Source organism: Hyperoodon ampullatus, assembly GCF_949752795.1.
Source record: "Hyperoodon ampullatus genome assembly, chromosome: 2".
Lineage (NCBI taxonomy): Eukaryota > Metazoa > Chordata > Mammalia > Artiodactyla > Ziphiidae > Hyperoodon > Hyperoodon ampullatus.
This window is the reverse complement of record NC_136915.1, coordinates 9,288,283-9,313,580: the sequence shown is the minus strand read 5'-3', so window position 1 is coordinate 9,313,580 and position 25,298 is coordinate 9,288,283. Positions and strand designations below refer to the sequence as shown.

The window sequence follows — 25,298 nt, the reverse complement described above, 5'->3', positions numbered from 1 at the left end:
CTGGGGTGCGTGGTAGGCAGGTGCACGTGGGTCAGTGTTAGCGCTGGCTGGTGGAGGGGGTGTCTGCCTGATATCCTTAAAGGCCCAACCAGGCCTTCTGCAGTGTTGGCTGATCCCAAGACCTCATCAAGCAATCAGACGATTCTCAATTAACAGAGCCTGACAAAACCAAGAAAAGACTCGACTTAACTCCTCAGTATCATGCTGTCCAGAGTCATCACTGAAAAAAACAAGTCTCCTTTAGGGGTATGAGCCGGAATATCTTCCTGCAACAGCAGGCAAAGGAAGGGGAAAATAACTAGCATCTCAGGGCTCAAAACGGTGGGAGACAGTGGGTGCTTTCATTCTCACGGTGGCGGCAACGGACAGGAGCTGCGCGTGGCCCTGGTGGGAGGCCCCTCCCGGCGGGCAGCGCTGCCCCTCCCTATGCAGGCTCCGGCTCCGGGCTGCCCACTATCTGCTGGGCTGCAGGTACTGGTGCGTGAACATGTTGAGTTCGCTGTCCAACCAACCAGCTTTATTCCTGCGGAGAAACGGTTACCTTGTAGCAGTAACAGCTGATGACAAGTAACAGCACCATGTGCCAAGGCCAAGTGCTGTTCTACCGGACACTTGACTTGTACAGACTCATTTACTCATTATCCCTCCAATAACCTCCACTTCACCGATGAGGAAAACGAGGCCCAGAGAGGTTCAATAACTTCTTACGGTCATGCGACGAATCAGCGGTGGAAATAAAATCAGGTTTTTCTGACCCTCAAGCCCTGTGTTTGCTTCCTGCCGGGACCACGGGCAAGTCCCTGGACTGCTGGGAACACAGTCTTCCTGCCTGTCAGCAGGAGGCTGGGCTGCTCACACGCAGCCCTTTGCAGGTTCACCCTGTCGCTGCAGGTGACAAGCAGCAGAGACACCCCCACCCCGAACCCACATGCCGCGTGAGATGTCCCCGGGGATGAGCAGCGTGTCTCTAGAACACAGCTGTCCCAGGGCAGTGGGCGGGGAGGACAAGGCCCACCGACGCCTCTGATGCAGCTCCCCTCTGTGCTGACGTCAGGCCGGGGGCAGGAAGAACAGAGTCCCCGCGTGCTGACGTTATCCCGGCCTGAGTGGGCCGAGGACTTCTGTGGAGCACTTTCACACTCAGCTCTGTGACGGTGTCATGAAACCTCACTCCGTTTTACAGATGAAAGCAATGAGACATAGGAAAGCTCAGTGATTTGCCCAAACGGGGGTGCTAGGACCAGAAGCCAGGACTCCTGACTCCTGAGACCCATCCTCTCCCCAGCAACCTGCTGCTGGAAGCTCTGACTTTCAACAGAGACCCTACGCAGACCTGGGTTCTGATCCGGGTCCTGCCGGTCGCTGGCTACCTGGCCAGCTCCCCTGTGGACACGGATGCTGATGTGCCGCACCGTGAAATGGCGGAAAGCGGGGACCGGGTGTAGCCCACTGTTCCCGCCGACAATAAAGGACAATCAATGTGTGGAGTGTCAGAGAGTGCTGGAGGCCAGCACGCCTGGATTCTCCTGCTCCTGGCCTGACCACTTACTGTGGGATCCCAGATAAGTTACTTAACCTCTCTAGGCCTCGATCTTCCATTTCATAAAGTGAAGGTGATGATTCGTCCCTAAAGGGCCGCTGAAGATGGGACAGCACGTGTCAAGTGCCTGAGACACCACAGTTAAGGACGTGCCTGTGAGCTGTAACCCCAGGGACCAGACCTCCTCTGCTGCCACCTGGCCAACCTCACCTGAGCAGTTTGGCTTTGCTCTGAAGTGAATCAAGAACCTCAATTTTCTTGTTCATGGCGGCAATTTCCTGCTCCAGGTTCTCCCGGGTGACATCAACTTGCTGGCACAGATGAGCAAAGGTCCCAGACAGTTCCCTGTGGGGGGAGAGTCAGGATCAACCAGGCCACGTCAGTGGTGAAGCAGCCAGCCCATCTGTCACCTGCGCCTGTCCTGGTTTGTCAGGATCGTCCCCGCCTGCTGCTGAGACCGCGGACATCACAGCCACCACACACACTAGCATCAGCACAGTGTGAGAAGCAGGAGCACAGAGCAAGACGCCCCGGCGTGGGCACAAGAGACCAGGATTCAATCCCGGCCCCACTGCTAATCAGTCGAGTGCAGGAGACACATGGCTCCTCTTCAAATCTCAATTTCCTCATTTTGAAAAACAAGGTGCCAGTAAAAACGTCTACCCCAAAGGGCTCGGGGAGAAAATGAAGAGTTAGGTGCAAAATGCCTAGCAGAGGGCCTGCCACATAGCAAGAAAAGGCAGGCAGCCAGCACCTTCCTGACCACCACCCAGATCAAGCCATCCATTCCCACCTGCCCTAAGGTACGCCATGAACAATGGGCTGCGGCTCAGAACATCAAAGCTACGCCCACAACCCAAGCCCTTCGAGGTAACCTTTAAAAGATGGCTACAGGTAACACCCCTCGTCTTCCCATGTCTTCCTTCCTTGGGAGACCAGAGGCCTACTTGGTCCCAGCCCAGGACATAAGGTGTCCCTGGAGACCCCTCCCCCATCCCTAGCCGCCACGCTGGCACTGCACAGCTGAAGGCCAGAGTCAGACAGCGCTCAGGACCCAGTGGTTTCCAGGCCAGGTTAGGAGGAAACTAGAGGGCAGTCCTGAACCACGGGAGCTGGCACTGGTCCCTCGGGGCTGCCGGGGCCACTCACTGCTGGACTTGGTGGCTGCAATTGGAGCCGGTATAGCTGATGATGAGCTGCAGCTTCTCGCTGGCGTACTCTACAAACTGGCGCTTGAAGGCCCTCTCCTTGGCCTTGGCGGTCCAGGTCAGACGCTCGTAGACATACAAGAGGCCATAGAGGCCAAGGGAGAGGGCGATGAGTCGCCAGCCCACAGCCTTCCACACCTGCAGAGGCACAGTGGTCAGCTGGCACAGTCCCTCTGCCATCCCACCGCCCGTCCTCTCAGCCAGGACTTTCCCAAGAGCCTCAAAGAGCCTTTGTGCTTCTACTCAGAACACTCCTTTCAGTATCTTCCTTGGTCTCACTGAGGCCAGAAGGGCAGGGACCATGTCTAGTTTGGAGACGAGGGAAACTTAGTGTGGGCCACACAACATGACTGTGCAGAGGCCACCTCTGTGGTTGTGAGCACCAGAAGCACAGATCCAGGCACAGAGAAATCTTAAAGATAAACGCTGGAGTACTCTGAAGGGACACTCCATTCTGGTGACACTGACAAGCAGAATTCTGCACATCGGTCCTCAGTAGATGGCCTCTTTTGGTCTGGTTTGTAACACTTTGCTTGGAGGCAGTGTAGTTACAGTCAAAGAGCACTGGACTTGGAGCCAGAAATCGAGGCTCTAGTGTGAAGCTCTTCCTTGGCTGTGTGACCTTGGGCAAGTTTGTTTACACCTGTTTCCTCCCAAAATAGGAATAATGGCCCCCACCCAATTCTCAGGGTTGTTTGGGTAAAATGAGACACTGACTGTAAAAAGGGTTACATAACCGTCAAGTGTCAGCTTCTCAGATCATGACCCTCTGCCAGGTCACCATCTGTGGAAAAAAAACCAGAGCATGTACCATCTACAGGCCAGGAGGGAGGGGGCCTCAGCTCCAGCCCGCCCTAGTCTTACAAGCTGAGAATGCAATCCCTGGCAGTTTTGTTACAGTTCCGTTCTGCCACCACTCCACAACTCAAATGACCATGACAAAGAGAACTTTCCCACATCATCAAGAAAATTCAAGGCATAAATAACTCTAGCTGCAGTGTGTCTTGGGTCAAGACATGGGGAGTACCCCAGTAATCAAGAAGGCAGCCTGTGATCTCAGGCCTTGGGGCAGAAAGAAAGGGCAATACAACTGCAGCTGGAGAAACAAGGGTTCAAGGCCCAGCCTGGCCTCTTTCTGTCTCAAGCCCTTGCAAGTTTTGCTCTCGGTTTCCTCACCTACCAGTGAGAAACTCCTGGTCATACCCACCTCTCTAGAACCCAGGTCCGTCAATTTCTCAGGTCACTTCCCTACCCTACTGGCCCTACAGGGGAAAGAATATGGTCCTGGGGTCAGATGGGGCCAGAGTTCAAATCCTAGCTGTGTGTACTTGGCAAGCCCACTGCAGATGTTCTTCTGTAAAACGGGAACCTAAATGTCACGTTAGTTGAGTGAGACTTAAATAAGTCAATAAATGTATGTTAAAGGGCTAAGGCTACACGGCTCCTGAGATCACAGCAAAAAGTCATCACGGATGTGAAGCACAGGGCCGATGCGGGGACACCCACCAGACTGTGCCTCTCGGTCCCCACCCGCCTGCCCCCCGCTTCCAGAGCAGCGCTTGTCACTGACCACTCCTCCAACAACGAGAATGCCCATGGAGGTCCTGGAGGTCAGGGAGGCCAGGCCGGTGACCATGGAAACCATGAGCTCCTCCTGGGTGAGGGAGCCCTGGGGCAGTGGGGGCATGCTGGGGTTAGCCGGGGTCAGGGGCATGGGCCGCTGCACCTGCAGAGAGAAACGAGGAGGGGCTAAGAAGATACCGGCCAATCTCTCATTCTAGGGTCCAGAACAGGGGCACGCGGAGTGGCTCTTCAATTTCCAAAAGGGGAAATGAGCTTCACATGTAGCAGAGAAGAATTTAAGCTCCTAACAGACCTGCGGGCCCAAAGGTGAGCACCGTGGGGTACTACAGAACGGGAGCAGTGGCCGCCCTGGAACGCTTCAGCACAGGTCCCCAGGTGTGGGACGTGGCCTGAGAGCAGCCCGGGCAGTAACTCGGTACAGATATGGGGGGTTCAACATCCAAACATGAAAATGGTGGTATGTGGACAGATAGGTTATCTATATTTAATAGTTACACGCTCACTTTAACGTGTAATAGAAAAAAAATGTGGCTTGCGTTTGTAATTTCACAAATATTAGTGCTTAGGATAAAGCTAGGTTGATTTGTGGCAAAAACCTGACCGTGGTGGTGGCCCACATGCCACGGCTGTGACCTCAGGGCAGCCCTTTGAGAACAGTTTGTGTGCCTGGGGTGCAGACTGACCTCCCCTGACGCCCGAGGGTGCGGGACTTCGCTTGCCTGGTCATTGTAGCCCATCAAGGCCCGGCGGCTGTTCTTGGGGCCCAGGAACCTGTTCACCAGCATGGTCCACCCGAGAGAAAAATGAAACTCGATGTCCTCCTGAAAGTCGGCACACAGCTTGTCACAGTTCAGGTCGTAGCTGAGGGAGAAGCACTGCCGAGGGACCAGCAGGTCTATCTGACTCCGCACAGACACAGGAAGGAGGGGTTTCAAGCCATCTGTCAGGAACAGAAATGCGGAGAAAGCACAGCAGCTGAGCCCCATGCCACGCCAGGGCCGAGCCTCAGAACACTCGCTGCGGCCCAGAACGCTGACGGTGAGGCCCAGAAGCCAGGCCCGGAAGAGCGGGCAGTGGGCGGGGGGACGCAGGCCAAGGCTCCACACCGGCTAACGTGCGGATTTAAGGAGCAGGCCGAACTCTCAGCCTCTGCTAGTCCCATGTGGTAACACAAGACACCCCCACGGGGACCTCCCTGGTGGCGCAGTGGTTGAGAATCCACCTGCCAGTGCAGGGGACACGGGTTCAAGCCCTGCTCTGGGAAGATCCCACGTGCCGTGGAGCAGCTAAGCCCGTGCGCCACAACTGCTGAGCCTGCACTCTAGAGCCCGCGAGCCACAACTACTGAGCCCATGCGCCACAACTACTGAAGCCCACGTGCCTAGAGCCCGTGCTCCACAGCGGGAGAAGCCACTGCAACGAGGAGCACACATACCACAGTGAGGAGCGGCCCCCGCTCGCCGCAACTAGAGGAAGCCCACGCGCAGCAACAAAGACCCAACGCAGCCAAAAATAAATAAATAAATTTATTTTTAAAAAAAGGATGCCCCTCCACCGACCCCCCAAGTCTATGTGTGGAATGAACTCATGACACATGCCCAGAACCCCAAGGTATGGAGCTGACTCATCATAAAAGGTGACAGAGAAGGAAAGGCCGTTACTCCTGTAGACTGGCCTGAAACTGATCTTTGGGCAGCCCAGGGACCAGGTCCCGAGGCCCCCGCAGCACTGACCTATCATCTCCTGCTGCATGGTCTGCAGGGAGCTGGTGATGGCCGTGGAGCAGCGGTCCGACATATTTCGGCCCAGTCCTTCCTCTATATGGCGGTGCAGTTCCTGCAGCCAGAAGAGAGATGAAGGGAAGTGGCGCTCTCTGCCGGCAGTTCCCTCTGGGGAGCCCAGGGACAGGGAAATCCGAGGTTGGTCAGCCCAGGCCCACCAGGCGACAGTGGCAGGCAGGCCGCATGGGAGCCCGGGGCTCATGTCCCCGGCTGAGGGGCCCTGACTCAGAGCAGCAGGGCTGAGTCGCCGTCTGCTTGGTGATCCCTTCCAGTAGCCAACAGGGAATAAGGGGAGCCCCTGCCCAGAGCACCTGCCACTTAATGACTCACATTCTTGTAAACCTTGAGGACCACTGGGGAAGGGTGGAAGTCCATCTGGTACTCGTCCACCAGCACAGAGAGGCGCCGGATCTCCTCAGCCATCGCGGTGGACACCTACAGCAGAAGCAGCGTGCTGGTAAGCGTCAGGGAGGAACGTGGTTCAATTGTGCAGCACCAGGAGAGGGTCTAACAGACTCTAACACACTGGGTATCTTTCCCCTCACCCATGCAGTGTCCTCAGCTGATCTATGGAATTAAAGTTTTTGAGGTAGAGAGGATATGAGAGACTGGCTGACCAAACCCTCCTGGAACATATGGAGGACAAGGCCCAGAGGAGGGGGGACTTGCCCAGGGTCACACGATGGAAGAGCAAACCCAGGGAGGTGCCACGTTCTTGAATCAGGGCCACGACTTCCTCCTGGAAGGCTGAGGAGCCCCCAAGGAATAGGGTGTCTGTGTTTTCACTTTTCTAGCTCCCCAGCCTCTACGCGGAGCCCACATCTCCCCAGTGTGTGTTTCCTCTCCCACTCCTCACCTGCCTCTCAACTTCCTCCGTAATCTGCTTAATTCGCAGTTTGTAGTCTTGCGCCAAGAGCTCCAGCTGCTTGTCAATAAATCGCAGCCGCTCCTGCCGCTCTTCACGCATTTCCAGGCAGTAAACCCTGAAAGCAAGAGCTCTGGTTACACGACGCAGGTCCCCACGACTAAGCAGAGAAGAAAGAGGTGACGCGGGGCAGCCTGTGCGGGCCCCGGCGGTGATCCTGGCAGGTCCACGCACATCGCCGGACGCCTGCTCTTCCCCTTCCCAGGTGTGAGGGAGAGACGGCGTCGACAACTCACTCAAGTTTTCCAAATTTGGAAGACGTGGTGGTGACCGACAGGGGAGGGTGCTTTCAGGGGCTTTAGAACAAGTTCTGCCAACTAATATAGAAAAAAATCACTAGTATAATCAAGAAAAAGAAAAAAGAGGTACTACGCTACCCAGAAGCCTGGCCAAATTCACCAAGTCTGAATTACTGATGGGGTCAGGGAAATGGGAGTTCCAGCTTACGCTGCTGGTGGGACCTCAGATGGGTTCAGATGTTTCAGAAAGCCACAAGTAAATCTGGGTAAAACTGAAATGCATATACCCTAAGAGGAATCCATCTCCGGGAATTAATGCTAGAAAGACTCTTGCAGATGTGCACAAGTGGACACACAGACTGGCATCCACTGCAGCAGGGTTTGCAATAGCAAAATAATGAAATCTAAAAATCAATCTACAGGAAAATGAGGTACATTCACAATGGACTACTCTACAGCAGCTAACAGTCCTAAACTCCTCTACAGGTATCAACAAGGACAAAGGGTGAAAACGATGCTGGGTGGAAAGAGAAGCCAGGTGCAGCATGATCCCGTATCTGTACACGTAAAGCACTTGCAGAGCAACATTATGTATTCTTCAGAACTTACATAAAAAGTACTGCTTAATGAATGACAGGACTCCACACCAAATTCACGATTGCAGTTGCCTCTGAGGAGTGGGCAGAGACACACTGGGACAGGGGCTGAAGAATCAAAGGGTGTTCAACACTTTTTTCTGTGTTGTTGTTGTGGGGTTTTTTTTAACATCTTTATTGGAGTATAATTGCTTTACAATGTTGTGTTAGTTTCTGCTGTATGTCTTTTATTTTAACTTAAAAATAAAGCAAATATTGTCAATTCTGTGCAATGGAAGCACGGTATGTTATTCTCTGTACTTTCCTATATTTTAATTTCTCCAAAAAAAAGGTATTTTTAAGAAGCATGTCCTGCTTCAGGCTATGAGAACGGCTGCAGTGCTCGGCGCAGCACTGGGCCAAGGCCGCCAACGCGGGCTTGTGGGGAACCTTGCTGCAAAGGCCAGGTGGGACGGACAGACGCCCCACGGCCTCCTCACCAGGCTGCTCCTCGTGGCTCGAACGGGGCCTGGAGGGAACCCTGAGACTCCAATCTGGCGGCCAGGCTCTTGCCCTGGGCCGGGTCCAGGCAGGGGTGAGGCGGTCACTGCCACGCTCCCTCCTGTCCCCTCCGGGGCTCTTACCGCTGCTCCTGCGCCGCGATGTGCAGAGAGTCCATGATGAGGCGGACAGCCTCCGCGATCTGCTTGGCCCGGACCGTGTGCTGCTCAAACTTGGTCTTCACAGCCGACTGGGAGATGCACTCCTGGAACAGACAAGAGGCACAGAGGGGGGCAGAGGCCACCGGCCAAGGGCCAGGCTCTGGCATCTACTGCCAGGGACACGGCTGGAAAGAGCCAGGGAGGCACAGAATCGCCAGACACCAGGATCAAAGGCTTGTGCTCACCTCAAATCTCCTCTCAAAATTCTGAAACTCAAACATCCTCACTTGAAAGCCTTCTGCAAGAGCGCCCCCTAGGAGAATTGCACCGCATTAGTCGAGAAATAACTCGCAGCCGAGAGAGCTTCCCACTCAGGGCTCTTCTCACCACCTCGTTCTCAGAACTGTTTCTACTGGCTGACTTAGTATGAGACCCAACGACTCAAATGTTCGGGAAAAGCAAGAAGCTGGTTCCATCGTCACCTCCTTCGGGCATGCCCTGGGCCTTCTGGATCCTGGCGTTGAGCACCTCCTTGGCAGACACAAAGAAGATGCGGTCTCCAGCCTGGCCTCGATCCACCACGCCCAGCTCGTCCACCAGGAAGCTGGTACAGCGCTCCATGTGCTGCCGCCGTACCTGGAGCCCAAGCAGACGGGCGTTACGTGAGCAGGTAGGGTGCGGGTGGGCCCCTCCTGATGGAGCCCACAGCCCCCAACTGCTTCTTTTCTAAAACACAGATAATCTGTTCACACAGCTCAGGATTCAAAAGGTACAAACACACATGCAGCGACCATCTCCCACCATCTGTTCTCCAGCCACCAGGCTCCCCAGAACCCATGTCACAGGGGTTCCCTGGGGTACAGCCTGTCAAAGACAGCTGGTGCATCAACAAGCTGAAATGCTTACACGTGCCCCAAATTGCCTTGTTAGAGCCTACAGAGTGTCTCACTTTGGCGGCCCAGAAGGAAAGGAACCTGGGTTGGGGGGGGGATTGGTCAAGAAACCTACACCTGGACTCTGTACTGACAAGCTGAGTCTTCCCTGGGCCTCGTTTATTACATGAGTGGCCGCGCCCCAAAATCCCTCCTAGCTCTGAAGCCCGAGGGTTCTACTGCTGGAACTTACAAGTGATGACGGCCTCTTGTGGACACCTGCCACGTGCCAGGCCTTTTCTCAAAGTTAACAGATTTCATCCTCTCAACAACTCTATCTATCATATCCAACTCACAGGTGAGGATTTACCGGAGGGGTTAGGAAATTTACCAGTCACACTGCCCAGCGTCAGCCCGCTGACTACATGCTTTATCACCACCCCATATCAACTGTTACTCCTTTTTCTTTCATTTCACGCATAAAAAGTAAAGCATTCTGAGCTGTCGGTAAGAACCAATTATTCTTCACTCCTCTTTTAAGCTTCTTTCCTGGATGTCTTTCTAAAGCTAAGCCTGTTCTATAATGATTAATTCTTTATGAACTAAATAAAGAGAGCAAGCAAGGGTGCAGCAGCTAACGTGGTAGGGATGCTTCTCAGACCTGGAAGAAAGCCTTTTGAAGAGGAGAGGGGTCCGGGAAAGCGAATGGGAGAAGTGAAGGGTTTGCGTTTTGTTGCTGTTGTTGTTTTTTTTTTTGCCGCACCACGCAGCAGGCAGGATCTTAGTTCCCGGACCAGGGAATGAACCCGTGCTCCCTGCAGTGGAAGCACGGATTCTTAACCACTGGACCTCCAGGAAAGTCCCAAAGAGTTGTTTTTGTTTTTTCATTTTGGTTTTGTTTGGTCTTGTTTTTGCCACACTGCATGGCTTGTGGGATCTCAGTTCCCTGACCAGGGATTGAACCTGGGGCCTCAGCAGTGAAAGCACTAAGTCCTAACCACTGGACCGCCAGGGAACTCCCACGAAGGGGTATTTTTAAAGCCATCAGCGACCCCAAGGAATACCCGGGACTTCTTTGGTGCTGAAATTCATTCAGGGATGTGGCCTGGGAGAGCATAAAGAGGGTCTGGGTAGACACATGGGGTGGCATTCCCCAAACTGCTGGGTAAAGAGGCACCCACCTCCTCCATGTACTCAGGCTCCGAGGCGGAGGCGTCCCAGCGGTTGTTCAGGATGAAGATGTTAGGGCGGGACAAGCGCTCGCTCACCTTGTGGAAGAACTGCTTTTCCTGGATGGAGGGGAAGACCTCAGTGGGGGAGGAGCTGTGCCAGCCGAGGCCCTGCCAGCCCGCCCGCTCAGCTGGGTCCTCGGAGTGTGGGAAAAGGCAGAGGAGGGGTTACCGTCTGCATCAGGGTGGACTCTGAGTTGGCCACCAGCACGAACACATCGGCGTCCAGGCAAAACTTGTCAATCCAGCTGTCCAGCTCTGTGGTGACATCGATGCCAGGGCTAGAGGCGACAAGGATAAACTGTCACCGGACAGACCATGGGCCCCATTCTTCCTGCTCTGAACAGACCTGAGGCAGCCAGGCAAAGGAGGAGAAAGCTACAGAAGGGAGAGAAATTGGGCCTGGCCCTTATTGGAGGGATTTTTCCTTTTCATCTCATATCCTTCCAGACTCTGAAAATGTGGTTTTTGCCATACGCATCTATCACTTTTATAAAAACGTAATGATCTGAATTTTACTTTGGGGGTATACAATTAAGGTGAAGCTCTGTATTTATGTGAGTCTGGCAAGCACCCTAGTACCGCACTTCTTGGTATAGTTACAGCCTGTCCACAAAGCAGGAGCAAAGTGTTCCTTTGAGAAAAATAAAATACAACATGGACCTCACCACCGCAAGCTCCACCCCCCGCCCCCAATAAACACACTAATGTTGGGTTGAGGCTGAGAACCTTCCCAACTTTTGAGCATCCTCCCTATCCCTCTTTACAGGCCATCACTGGGACATCTTCAGGGCCCTGACACCTGCCCAGGGATACAGTAACCAGACCCTAGAGGAAATCGAAGAGGCAGGAAGATTTGGTTGAGCCAGTATGAAAAGCAACATACTTAAGCAGAGCAACAACAGGACCTAGGGGATCCTGGCCTGGATGATCCAGAAATGGAAACCTGGTGCCCTCCCAGTTTGGACCTCCTGGGGAGGCACCTTCCCTCTTACCTGTCCATTAGCACAAGGTCATCTTTGAGAAGCGGACACTTGGAGTTGGGCCACATCACACTCACCAGGCTGCCAGCATGCAGCTGCTCGTCCTGGTGAAGGGCGTGGGCCAGCTGGTTCACAGTCTGATGGGGGAGAAGGGAAAGAGGGATCAGGGCTGAGGAAGAGCCTCCAGCCTGGAGATTTCCAGTGCCATGTGGCCACAGCACAATGGCCGGAACTGCTGCCTGATCTGCTACCCCGTTTTTTTTGGTTTTTTTTTTTTGCGATACGCGTGCCTCTCACCGCTGTGGCCTCTCCCGTTGCGGAGCACAGGCTCCGGATGCGCAGGCTCAGCAGCCATGGCTCACGGGCCCAGCCGCTCCGCGGCATGTGGGATCCTCCCGGACCGGGGCACGAACCCATGTCCCCTGCATCGGCAGGCGGACTCTCAACCACTGCGCCACGAGGGAAGCCCTGTTACCCCTTTTTCTTTCATTTCACACATAAAAAGTCAAGAGCTGGGAACTGTCAATAAGAACCAACTATTCTTCACTCCTCTTCTGAGTTTCTTTCTTGGATGTTGTCCTAAAGCTGAGCATTTTCTGCATTAATTCTTTAGGAACCAAAATGAGCATCTGGCCCCAACCAGGAATGCAGCTGGCTCTCAGAAAAATGAAAACACGCAAGCCCCGAGCTGACGTGTCAGAATCACAGAGCAAATGCAGGGATCGCTCTCTGGCAACACGCCAAAGAACAAGGCACATATGCTCTTCATCACAAAGAGAAAAGGCCTGCCCAGCAATTCACAAGGACTGTGAATCCGGACTTCAGGCGCTCCGGCTTTCAGACCCTCCCTGAAGCTCTCGCAACTCCCAAACAGCCAGGCTAGGACAGGGCCTCCCAGACTCCACCGCAGTGGAGGGCACTGCCTTCTCCTTAGAGCTTCCAGTGGTCCTGGCACAGTGGATGCGCTGGTTGGTCTAAACCCGGATTTAACCCACCAGCATGCCCAGGGCTGAAAGCCGGGCCGGCGCTGTCCCCTCACCTTGACACTCCTCTTTTCCTCTGAGCCCTCCGTGAGGAGGAAGGCCTCGTGGCCATCTGTGCCCTCCACCCGCAGGAAGCAGTTGGTGGTGTGGCCGATCCCGGAGGGCAGCACTTTGTCCCAGAGCATGGCATTGATCACAGTGCTCTTCCCGTTGCTCGTCCTACGAGGAAATCCTGGCTGTCAGTGAAGCTACCGCTATCTGCGTCTCAGGCTGTGTCACTAAGAAGTTACAGCCTGCAAGTCCAAAGTCTTGTCCTCCACCGTGATGCGTGTGCCCAGGCAGGCAGAGAGGGCTCTCTGTGTCTATGAAAATGCTGGACAAATACCCGTGACCCGTGTCTGTGATGTGCTCCTGGTTCATCACGGCAAACCAGCCTATGAGGGGCTCCCTCGGTGTGGCGCTGCCATGCAGATGTTCTCTGCCCTCAGGGGAGCCCACCACCGCCTGAGGCTCTCAGCCTCACTCTGGAGATGACCCTTCGGACTCCAAGGGACAACCCACTCCTCCTCTTCTACTTGGAACCACTGGCTCACCCCCAGGGTGTCTTCCTCAGTCCAAGTGACCTCAGCTGAATGACCCCAAAGTCCCTGGTTTTCTACAAAAGGCCAATTTTGCTGCCCCCCACCCCCCCACACCCCCCCCACACACACACCCCCGCCATGCTCCTCCCATACCTGAAGCCCCACCTGTCAGTGCCGGCTGATAAGGGCCTGCTAAGGGCAGATTACTGTAGCATTCCTGCCCATCACACCCCTTCCCGACACTCTGGTTCTTGAAAACAGCTCTACTCTGCAGACTCATCTCTCCAGCTCACCAAAGCCAGGGCCACAGCTCTGAGGGGAGGGCGCAAAATGACAGCCCAGAGGCCTGAGGGCCACCCCTGAGGTGATTAGGGGCAGGGGTGGCAGAGTGCCAATTCCTCAGGCCACCACTGTGCGCACAGCATCCAACCGTCTGGGTGTCTCTTTTTTTTTTTTTTTTTTTTTTTTCCTGTATTGGGCTTTACTTTTTTTAAAGGTGCTGTGGTATAACAAGAAATATGTTTGATTAAAAAAAAAAAAAAAAAAAGAAATACGTTTGGTCTTTGTCCCCGGTTCCTGGCACAGAGCTCCTAAAGCCCTTGGAATTTCCTGAGTGGAAGGAGTGTCTTCAGTCACTCATAAGGAGCCCCTGTTGGGCACACCTGTTTATGCTAGTGAGGTGACTCAGGCGGGGGCCCCAGGCAGCCTGAGGATGGGCTGGGCACCAGAAAGACCAAGTGATAAGAGAGCTGCCTCCAGGAAAAGGAAGGAGGACGCTGTGGATTAAGCTCCACAAAATCTCCTGAACAATGAAAAGTGATGAGCTTCAGGGTGGAAGGCAGTGCACCTCAGTTCCACAGGGACAGAAGCTCCTGTGCTCAGGACCCTCCCAGACCTCACCCCGTGTACCTCTTCACCTGTATCCCTTACAGTATCCCATATTTATATACTAACCAGTAAATGTAAATAAATGTTTCCCTGAGCTCTGTGAGCCGCTCTAGCAAATTAAGAGGAGGAGGTCGTGGGAACCTCTGATCTATAGCCAGTGGGTCAGACGCCCACATTTCCAAAGGCACCTGAAGCGGGGGTGTCTTGAGGGACCGGGCTCTTATCCTGGGAGGTCTGCCGCCACCTCCAGGCAGCATGTCAGAACTGAGTTCACTGTGTAGGCCACCCAGTCAGTGCCCACTGAGAACTGGAGAAGTCCTTGGTACTGTAGCAAACATTCCAGAGGTGCCTACCAGACCTCAAAGTGTAACAGGAAGGATATCTGAGGGCTAAAAATATAAAGCACTTAGAAGAAAACATCGGGGAAAAGCTTCATGGCACTGGGTTTGGCAATTTCTTAGATATGACATCAAAAGTATAGGCAAAAAAGTATACATAAATTGGACTATATCAAAATAAAATATTTCTGTGCATCACAGGACACAGTTAACAGAGTGAAAAGGCGACCTATAGAGAAAATATTTCCAAATCATATGTCTGATAAGGAATTAAATCCAGAACTCCTACAACTCAAAAACAAAACAAAACAAAAAAAACCACACCAAAACGACATAAAAAAAAACCCCAAACAACCCAATTTAAAAGTGGGCAAAGGACTTGAATAGACATTTCTCCAAGGAAGATATACAAATGGCCAACTAACACATGAAAAGATGCTCAACATCACTAATCACTAGGGAAATGCGAATCGAAACTACAAGAGATACTACCTCACACCCTTTAGGATGGCTACTATCAAAAAAACAGACAACAAGTATTGGGAGGATATGGAAAAACTGGAACCCTTGTGCACTGCTGGTAGGAATGAAAATGGTACAGTCGTTATGGAAAACAATATGGTGGGTAGTTCCTCAAAAAATTAAAAACAGGGGACTTCCCTGGCAGTCCAGTGGTTAGGACTCTGAGCTGCCACTGCAGGGGGCACAGGTTGGCACGGGTTCAATCCCTGGTCGGGGAACTAAGATCCCCCATGCCGTGCAGTGTGGCCAAAAAAAAAAAATTTTAAAAACAGAATGAACATATGGTCCAGCAATTCCACCTCTGGGTATATTCCCAAAAGAACTGAAAGCAGGGTCTCAAACAGATATTTGTACACCCACGTTCATAGCAGCATTATTCACAATAGCCAAAAAGTGGAAGCAACAAGTGTCCATCATGGATGAATGGATAAACACGATATGGTATATACATACAATGGAATATTGCTCAGCCTTAAAAAGTAAGGTATTCTGACAAATGCTGCAACATGGATGATTCTAGAGGACATTATGCTGAGTGAAAGAAGCCAGTCACAAAAAGACAAATACTGTGTGATCCCAGTTACCCTGAGGCACCTCGAGTAGTCAGACCCATAGAGACAGGAAGGAGAACGGGGGTTGCCAGTGGGGTGGGGAGAAGGGAACGGGAGTTGTTACTTAATGGGCAGAGTTTCAACTTTCCAAGGGGAAGAAGTTCTGGAGATGGATGGTGCTGATGGTTGTACAACAATGTGAATGTATTTAACAAAACTGAACCGTACACTTAAGAATGGTTACGATGGTAAATTTTACGTTATGTGTATTTAACCACAGTTAAAAATAAAGAAATAAGAAGGAGAGCACTGAACTCTGAAGCATGCCAGCTGCTTCTCTGCCTTGGGGCCCTCAGGCTGTGATCCCACACACAGTGCCTGCCCCCCTGCCTGCCCCCAGCTGGGAAGAAAGACGGTATGAGGGCTTTGAGACTCACCGGCCAAAAAAAGCCACTTTCATGTGCCGCCGGGCCAGCACCTCGCTGATGCCCCTCACTTTGGACAGGTAACCTCTGACGTCCAGAACCTGTTCTTCTGTCGTAACAGGGTCCAGTTCCGCATTCCTGTAGGTGTCTGGAGGTGGAGATTGAAAACGGCTCACCCCACGGTCAGAGTCCCACGTCACAAGGCTGGAAGGCAGAGTCCACCACCACGGCTCCCTGCTACACCCTATGTGGGCCGCAGTGCAGTTAAGAACACGGCTTGGGGGACTTCCCTGGCGGTCTAGTGGTTAAGACTCCAAGCTTCCATTGCAGGGGGTGTGGGTTCGATCCTTGGTGGGAGGACTAAGATCCCGCAGGCCGCGCAGCCAAAAAAAAAAAAGAACACAGCTTGGGAGCAAGACTGCCTGGATTCCAGTGCAAGAAGTGCTGGTTCTTACCTCTTCCTGGCTCTTTGTGACCCCAGGCAAATGAACCTTCCTGGTCTTAGTTTCCTCACCCTTAAAACACAGATAACAGTACCTACTTCATGTGACTAGTGAAAGGATTAAATGGATTAAAACACAAAATGGCTAAGAATGGGGGCAGGTACCTAATGAAGTTATATGTTTTTTACTTAACAAATACTTACCAAGTTCTCACTATATGCCAGACACTGTTCTGATCTCTTTTCTTTTTTTTTTTTTTAATTTTTATTTATTTATTTTTGGCCGTGTTGGGTCTTCGTTGCTGCGTGCAGGCTTTGTTTAGTTGCGGCGAGCGGGGGCTACTCTGTTGTGGTGCACGGGCTTCTCATTCCGGTGGCTTCTCTTGTTGCGGAGCATGAGCTCTAGGCATGCGGGCTTCAGTAGTTGTGGCTCGTGGGCTCTAGAGCGCGGGCTCAGTAGTTGTGGCTCAGGGGCTTAGTTGCTCCGCGGCATGCGGGGTCTTCCTGGATCAGGGCTCGGACCCGTGTCCGCTGTGTTGGCAGGCAGGTTCTTAACCACTGCGCCACCAGGGAAGCCCCTGATCACTTTTCAAATACGGTCTCATTTAATCCACAGCGTGTACCCATCAGAGTTAGCAGATGGCAGAGCTGGGATTGGGACCGCGTCCCTGGGCACCTTCACGAGGCCCTGCCTGCTCTGGCCCCGCTCACTGCTCCAGCCGGGTCTTGGGCACCCGCTGCCTCGCATGCTGCCTCACCATATCTCCACGCTCGCCACTGCTCTGGGCTTTGCTCAGTGCTTCCCCACGCCCCTCCCCCACTCTGAAGAACTAATGCACTGCCTCGGGGTGCCTGGCTCTTTCCCACTTAGCCTGCCCTGACCACCCCTGAGTCTGGTCCCCTTGTTTACGCTCCCATAGCATCTAGCCCTTATCTCACCACAGGGTAACTGCCTAGCTCACCTGTCTGCACCACCTACCACATGAGGGCCAAGCTGTCTGATCCCAGCACCCAGCGCTCAGCAGGTGCACAATGTTCACTAAGCAAACAGATACCAGGATCACTGCATTGCTTCTTCCCAGGGCCCTTGACAGGCAGATGGATAACATACTATGACAGATGGGAGCAACTGAGCAAGATCCTGACCCCAGCCCATCTAGTACTTGCATGAGGAAGGTCATGAGCTGGCTGGACAGCAGACGGGTGTTTGCCCCTCAGCACACTCTTGCTGCAATGGACTAAATGTTTATGTGCCCCCATGTGATGACGGTATGATGGTACAGCTGACCCTTGAACAACACGGGGGTTACGGTGCTGACTCTCCACACAGTCAAAACTCAGCATGTAATTTAGTCAGCCCTCCGTATCCACGGTTCTGTATCCACAGATTCACCCATGGATTCTGTACTACTATAGAGTATTTGCTATTGAAAACAATCCACATATAAGTGGATCCGCGCAGTTCAAACTCATGTTATTCGAGAGTCAACTGTATACAGAGGTGACGACCCCATGCCTGGGATTAGTGCCCTTACAAAAGAGACCCAAAGAGCTAGCCAGCCCCTCCTGCCGTGTGGTTACATGTGACGATACAGAGAAAAGACAGCAGTTTAGGAAGCTGGCCCTCGCCAGACACCAAATCTGCCGGTACCTCGATCTTGGGCTTCCCAGCCTCCCAAACTGTGAGAAATAAATTTTTTTGTTTACAAGCCACCCAGTCTATGGTATTTCTGTTACAGCCTCCCAAACAGACTAAGGCACTTGTGAACCACTGGGCTGACAGGCCCCAGCACTGAGAGCACTCCCAGAGCATCCAGAGCATCCAATGCAAGCGCATTTCAGAGATGCCCAGTGAGTTTTCCCTGCAGCTGGTGCCACGAAAGGAAGTGAGCAAACCAACAAGACCTCCCCACATACACTGGTTACCCCCTACTCAGACCCATCAACATTCTTCCCTTATGTGGGCACCTATTCAGACCCATCAACATTCTTCCCTTGTGTGGGCACCTGGGTGTGGCCTTTGGAACGCGCCCCGGAGGAAACTGGCTCTTAAGCCTGTGGCTACATTTAAAAGAAACAGGCAGTAGGCCAACAAGCTCTTATTACCTGCCCTTTAGAGAACAGTCCCAAGGCAGCAGCCATCCCCCTCCCTAGCCAGGACAATCCCAAATACATCTCAGGATCACTCCAGCGCTTTCCCTTCTAGTCCGCCAATACGAGAGGCTCCATGTTTTCACAAAAAGAGAAACCAAAACACCCACTCCTGATGCCATCACACAAATACCTTCATTATTAAGCACGTGTTCGTCCACAGAACCATCTGAGTGAGTCAGAGCATCACAGAGGGTTAGTCTGGGCTCCGGCGGGACAGGGGCCTGGTCTGTCCCATCTCTGCAGGCACAGGGCCAGGCACACCACAACTATTGCTAAACAAACAGATAATAAACTGGAATGATTACAACCACCAATCTTATAACCCTGAAATTCAAATTTTTAAATTTAACAAATACTTTGGGAACGCCTCTCTTGCTTCAAGCACCACGCTGAGGGCAGGGCATAAAGAGTCCATTCTTAGTCGATTCGGGCTGCTCGAACAAAATACCATGACTGGGTGGCTTAGACACAACAGAAATGTATTGCTCACAGTGCTGGTGGCTGGAAGTCTCGGATGAGGGCGCCAGCCTGGTCAGGTGAGGGCCCTCTTCCAGGTGGCAGATTTCTTGCTGTATCCTCGCGTGGCGGAAGGGGGTGAGGGAGCTTTGTGGGGCCTCCTTTATAAGGGCACTAACCTCATGCACGAGGGCTCCACCCTCATGACATAATCCCCTCCCAAAGGCCCTACGTCCTAACACCAACACTCTGGGCCTCAGGATCCCAACATGTGAACACGGAGGGACAAACATTTACACCATAGTACTGGAACTACTTCCTTTCTTTAAAGGGAGCCTAAAGTAGCAGCCTGACATGTAACCCAACCAGAAGCCAAGGTGCTCCAGTGGAAAGCAGAGAGTGGAGAGCAGTGTGTCCCGGGGCATTCCCACTGAACTTTTAGGGTTCTGCAGACTAGAATTTGGAAATCCCTGGTCTCACCTGAGCCCCTCTTTCACAAATGAGGAAACCAAGGACAGATAAGATTCAGCTACTGGGTCTTCACTGACAATCCCAGGACCTGGAGCCAAGGTGTGCCTTCTAGAGAGGGAGTCTGAGAAGCCAGTGGCTGGAGCTGGTGCTCAGACCTAGTGGGGCCCTGGGAACCATACCTTCTCTGCTGACAGAGCAGGGATTAGAGGTTGGGCTCAAATTAGTAACTAGAGGAAAAGGTACTGGTGACACAAGTTTCTTATTCATAGTCCTGTTGTCTAAAAATATCAGTGAGAGAACACCCTGGTCAGGAACAACCAACAGCCAGACAGTGCCCGGACTGATGGCAGCCAGACCGGGCCAAGGAAAACACCTGGGCTTTGGAGTCAGAGACACCCGGGTAAAGGCCGCTGTGTCACTTACAAGGTATCAAACAACTCTTAAAACCTCAGTCTGCTTGTCTCTTAGATGAGGATACGATTCACCTACCCCTCGTGACTAAATGGAACAGAGTTCGTAGAATTCTTCAGTGATAGGTCCCTTGTTTTCCTGGCCCAGTCTCCCCAGAGTCCAATTCCAAGACCAGAGCACCACTGAAGGTGACAACCCATCTGGTCATGGGCTCCTCAAGAGCAGGGCTGTACCTCCCCATCCCCAAGTCCTGCCACCTAAATACTGAAGCTGACAGGAGTGGGCCTGGCTGAGTGGGTTGCCTGTCTCACCTTCGAGGAAGGTGGCGCTCTCCTGGATGTAGGCCCCCAGCTGCTCAAAAATGCCATTGATCTTCTTCTTGGCGGTGACAAAGTGCTTGAGCGGGGAGGCATTCACTTCAGCCATGTGTCTCTTATCCTTCTTGACTGTGATGATGGAGTTGCATCGAGAGAAGAGCAGGGACATTGCGCTGCCAGAGAAAGAAGACACGTGAGCGCACCCAGGGACACCCAGCTCAGGACGTTCTGCCGGCGTGCAGCGGGGTGCAGCAGGGGGACGGGCACCAGCCCGAGGGTCCATCCAGAACATGGGCCCTCCAGGACTAGATCAGGGACAGCAAGATCAGAACCAGCACCTCAAGAGTAGGAAGGGACCACTTGGGCCTGTCTCCATGTCACACAGTGTGGGCACCCAGGGCCCTGAGCTCAGGCCTAGAGCTGGCTGTTCCCTGCCTGGTGAACAGGGACAGGCCTGCCCTCCCCATCTCAGAGAGAGACAGAGGGGAACCACGAGGTAACACACAGAGAAGCCCTCCTCCTAGCCTTATGCAGAAAAGGGTGACAGAAATCTCACTTATTTCCTATACATCACCCCCCTGAGAAAAAGCACTGAATATGGAAAGCAGTGAAAGCATAGTGACACTCAAGGTCACGCACTCCCACCACCCTGCCCTGGCTACTCTGCTGCCCAGTCCTGATGGCCCTAATTCCTAACAGGTTTTTGGTTTTTGGTTTTATTTTTGGTCGCTGGGGAGGGGTGGAGGAGTAGATGGCAAGGAAGGGGGATCTTCAAATGAGAGAGGTCTACTTCTACCATTTACTTAGAGACGTTTACTGTTCTCTTTCATTTTAAATGTGTACACTGTAGAAAACGTGGAAACTAAAGGAGAAAAAAATCCACAGCCCCACCATCCTGTGATGGGCACTGTTAACATGCGCTTATCATCACGTCTGCGTTTGTGTGGGGAGCTCTCCTGTTCTTATTCAATCACACGCACATCTTTGCAGGCTCTTTTCCTTCACACGGCAATAACATGTGAGGGGCCGTGAGGCTTAACTCCAAAGCCCTAGAGGTCTTTGCTCAAAGTCAAAAGAGGGAGACAGACCAGAGAAGGCGGTCCCCAGATGTGGCTGGGCATCCCTGGATCGTTCCTCAGAGTTCCCAGCTCGCACAGTGCCATTTCTTCAGTAGAGCCCTCAGACGCTGGGAAGTCACAGGGAAAAGGCCTTTCTGAGGATGAGGGGAGTGTGCACAGCTGTGTGTGCCCGGTCCTGCCCTCCTCAACACCTAGCAATTTCTTGTCGGCCCCTCCCCCCCAGCCACCCTAATCACACTGCTCTCCACCAGACCCGGCACTCGCTCTAGCTGGGAAATGACAGCGCACTGCCCACGAGTGCACGTACACGAGAAACTGCCAAAGCGTGTTGAACCAGTTCCTGAGAAGCAGAAAGAACATCTGGAACAAACGCATAATAACTGAAAAGTGGCCCTTAGGAACTAACCATCCCAAAGGGTGGGCAGAAAGAGAGACCCACAGGGCAATGGGGACCCACAGGTTTTGCCTAAACCTACCAATTACTTTGCGCTGTTCCTGATTTCTGGGGAGATGAGAGAGGAAAGTGAGTGTGTGTCCTTCCTCCCCAGGAATACACCACAGCTGGGAGATTTTCTAAGCATGGAGCCCACGTGTCAAGGGCTGAAATAAGAAAGACAGCAGAGCTCTGAGAAGGGGAACTAGGAAGAAAATACCACTGGCTCCTCCAAAGCAGAAAAGGAGAGTACACTGAAATCAGGCTTACTGTGGCCCAGCAGGAAAGACTCTTAGAGAAACAGGGGATATGTGTAAGCAGAAGAGGAAAGTCACCGAAAGGAGAACTGGGTCTGGGATGGCATGATGTAGCCAGCATTATAGATAGATTCTGGAATCAGACAGAGCTGGGTTCAAACTGTGACTGTACTATTTCTCGGCTGTTTAAGCCTCAGATGCTTGGATTCGTCACATGTACAAGCATGATATCACGTAGACCGTGAGAAGATTAAAGATGACATGGCACGAGCTCAAAGGTAGTTTTACATGTTATAAAACAACAAGAGTAATAAACTCCACCAGCAAGATCACAAGACTTCCCTCTGGAAAAGCCAGCCTTCAGGGGAGGGCGGAGGCAACTCCACCACCAGCACGCCCACAGCTGCCATGGGGACTGCCATGGGGATCGAGGACACAGGTCAGCTCAGGGGTGAGGTTCAGCAGTGCCCCGCCCCAGAAGTGACTTGCTTGCAGGCAGCAAGTTCTCAGAGATCAGCTGGGATTTTAGAAGCAAGTGCTTTTGAATTCTGATCATTGTTTGCAAGTCCAAAGGGTATGACACCAAAGGCGTTAGTGTTCAGTAAATGCAAGACTTAAAAGCATACACACTAGTTAAAGCTCAGTGCTTCGAGGTTACCTGGTCTGCTCAGAGTGCAGCCCACCCAGGTGCTGCCCTGCTCGCACATTCCCCAGACTGCAGCTGCAGGTCCCGAACCGCCAACCCCTCCCAACTGCCTTCTCTGCCTCTGTTCGTGCCTGAGCTGAGATTCCATGTTCGTGTTACACATGTTGCTTCCAGCCTGGAATCCTCTTTCCTTATTCACCCATTTGGCCTACTCCTCCTGTCCTTCTAGACCCAGCTCTAGTGTCACCCCCTCCGTGAAGCCTTCCTTGACATCTCTGTGGAGACCATGCAACCTTACCAGACTTTTGGCTTTTTTTTTTTGGTCATACTTTCTCCCTGTCTCATCTATGAGCTTCTAGAAAGCCAGTCTCTAATACAGAGCAGTGACCTATTTCCATTTCTACTTTCCTCCTCTACAACTGTAAGAGACATGGTTTGAGACAGTGAGTGCCCCTAAAGGGGATTACCTTCCTGCCCTTCCAATCCTGGAATACATATATTTACTTTTTTCTTAAAAAGCAGCCTTTGGCTAAGCATCTGTTTCTTAGTATTTGGAGTTCAGTGAGTCAAGAGAGTTAAACAAATCTTTCAGATTCCAGAATGTAATCCTTCCAAAGAGCAAGCTAGGCATACATACGTGCACAAACGGACCACAGTTGCAAATACACACACACAAGCCAAGATAGGGCCCCAGCTGTCTTGGGGTTCCACCTGCTGGCTTCCTATGCTTCTAGAGCTGGGGGAAACAGCTGGTTCCTGTTCCTCCTCTGGAAAGCCCTGACAGCCCCTACTTCACCGCAGGGCTCACAGCAGGCATGCACAGCCAGTCCCCCAACCACAGCTGGGCCAGAGTTGAGCTCTGGTATCAGCTATACACTAAGTGGCACGCTTCAAGCTGTCATGACCGCCTCAAAGTGCTCTTGAGGTCATGGTTTCAGAGAGTTTACGCCAGCATTTCCCAAAGCGTGGTCCACAGAACTGCAGTGGACAAACATGATCCCATAGTAGAAACAATTTGTAAAACACTCTATGTTACAGTCCCCCTCCACTGGAGTACACAAGCACAGAAAAGACTTTGGGAAGGAAGGCCTGTTTAACTGTATTTAACACAGCATTTCACAAATTTATCTGAAGAGACCCTTCTTCTATGTCACAGTTTTTAAAACCCCGAGGGTCATACTTTGGGAAAAGCCTCATTCATCCTAGCAGTCTCCCACTCCCCCCCCAAAAAAAGTGCTGGGGGCACAATATTAACGGATATTAACCTAAGACCAGAACCAAACCCAATTCTAAACTGCTATGAGGGACTTTCCTGGCGGTCCAGTGGTTAAGACTCCATGTTCCCAACGCAGGGGGCATGGGTTCAATCCCTGGTCAGGGAACTAAGATCCCACATAATGCAGCCAAAAAAATAAATAAATAAACAGCTATTAGCACTCCCAGGTACTGAAAAGCTCTGCCTCAGCCTAGGCTATTAGTTAAGGAGGATTAAGTGCCTCAGGTATAGGGATGGCAACAGCAAAAGTCACCACAAGGTGTGTCTGGATCCCAGGCACAGTCCCTGAATCCACACCACCTCTTTACCCAGTTTCATGCACAGCAACTCCTAGCAGGGAAAATAAAATGGATCCACGGATTGTCTGCTGGCACAACTGGAACAGAGGAAAAGCTGAGAAACTGAAACAAAAGTGTATGCTTCCCTGGTGGTGCAGTGGTTGAGAGTCCGCCTGCCGATGCAGGGGACACGGGTTCGTGCCCCGGTCCGGGAAGATCCCACATGCCGCGAAGCGGCTGGGCCCGTGAGCCGTGGCTGCTGAGCCTGTGCGTCCGGAGCCTGTGCTCCGCAACGGGAGAGGCCACAACAGTGAGAGGCCCGCGTACCGCAATAAAAAAAAAAAAAAAAAAAAGAGTATGCAGGGTAAAGGGGCAGAGTAGACTCTTAGAAGAGCTGTGATAAGGAGCCAACGAGCCAACTTCTGCTGGGCAGAGAGGGGGAGGGAGGAGCCAGCACAGCAGAGAACAAACGAGGGAGATAGAGACTCATTCTTCAGGGAGCCCAGAGATCGCAGTCACTTTCTAAACAGTCAACCTTTAAACGGGCTCTCTCGGCAACCAGTGAAATCCTCCATGGAAGGTGAAAGGAACTACAGTTCTTTCCAACGTGGGTTGGAACGCTCCAGCTCTGCGCAGGGATGACCCCATCCAAGAGACTTGCTGCTGGATGGCCAGCAGAGTACACCCCTTTCCACTCCACCCAGATCCAGGGTGCCAGATGTCACAGCCACCCCACTTACTTTATGGATGCTGAGAGACCTTCACAGGGTGGGCATCATGGACATGGCTGGAGTCAAAAAGACGAAAAGAGTCTGAGTTCTCCTCTGTCCTGTCTCAGGTTGAGGTTGGCTACTGATTGTGTTGACTCCACCAATTCTGAGTTATTGGAAAGGAAAAGGGACATGTCAACGGGGCAGAAAAAAACAAAACAAAACACAGATGCCAAAGAAGTCTAATCAGGTTTAAAAGCCAAACAAACTCATCCCCGAGGGAAGCTTACTCACGGAGGTATTGGGGTGGTGTGTGAGGAAGTGCCCTGGGGAAAAACACAACACACAGGTGCGAGGCCAAGCCCGGGTGTGCACAAACACGTGTTCAGACATGTGCTGGTGAGAAGCAGGGACCCTGGTAAAGGCACATCCAGAGGGGTGAGAGGAAGGGGCTGAGCCAGGTCAAGGACTGGGCTTGAGGA

At 52.4% G+C, this 25,298-nt stretch overlaps 1 protein-coding gene across 1 annotated transcript; it reads right to left on the bottom strand.

Moving 5' to 3' along the window:
• Positions 1–453: 453 nt before the first annotated feature.
• On the bottom strand, positions 454–24,890 carry MFN2 (mitofusin 2; the record flags this gene model as incomplete). Its single annotated transcript, XM_079696557.1, has 18 exons — positions 24,847–24,890; positions 20,132–20,310; positions 15,899–16,034; positions 12,638–12,800; positions 11,611–11,735; positions 10,788–10,896; positions 10,568–10,675; positions 8,997–9,150; positions 8,760–8,827; positions 8,497–8,618; positions 6,970–7,096; positions 6,444–6,548; positions 6,066–6,168; positions 5,052–5,272; positions 4,319–4,474; positions 2,690–2,886; positions 1,751–1,885; positions 454–523 (listed from the first exon to the last, which is right to left on the bottom strand). The coding sequence occupies exons 2-18, from the start codon at positions 20,304–20,306 to the stop codon at positions 454–456; spliced, it is 2,274 nt and encodes a 757-aa protein (XP_079552683.1). The 5' UTR covers positions 20,307–20,310; positions 24,847–24,890.
• Between the last annotated feature and the right edge of the window lie 408 nt (positions 24,891–25,298).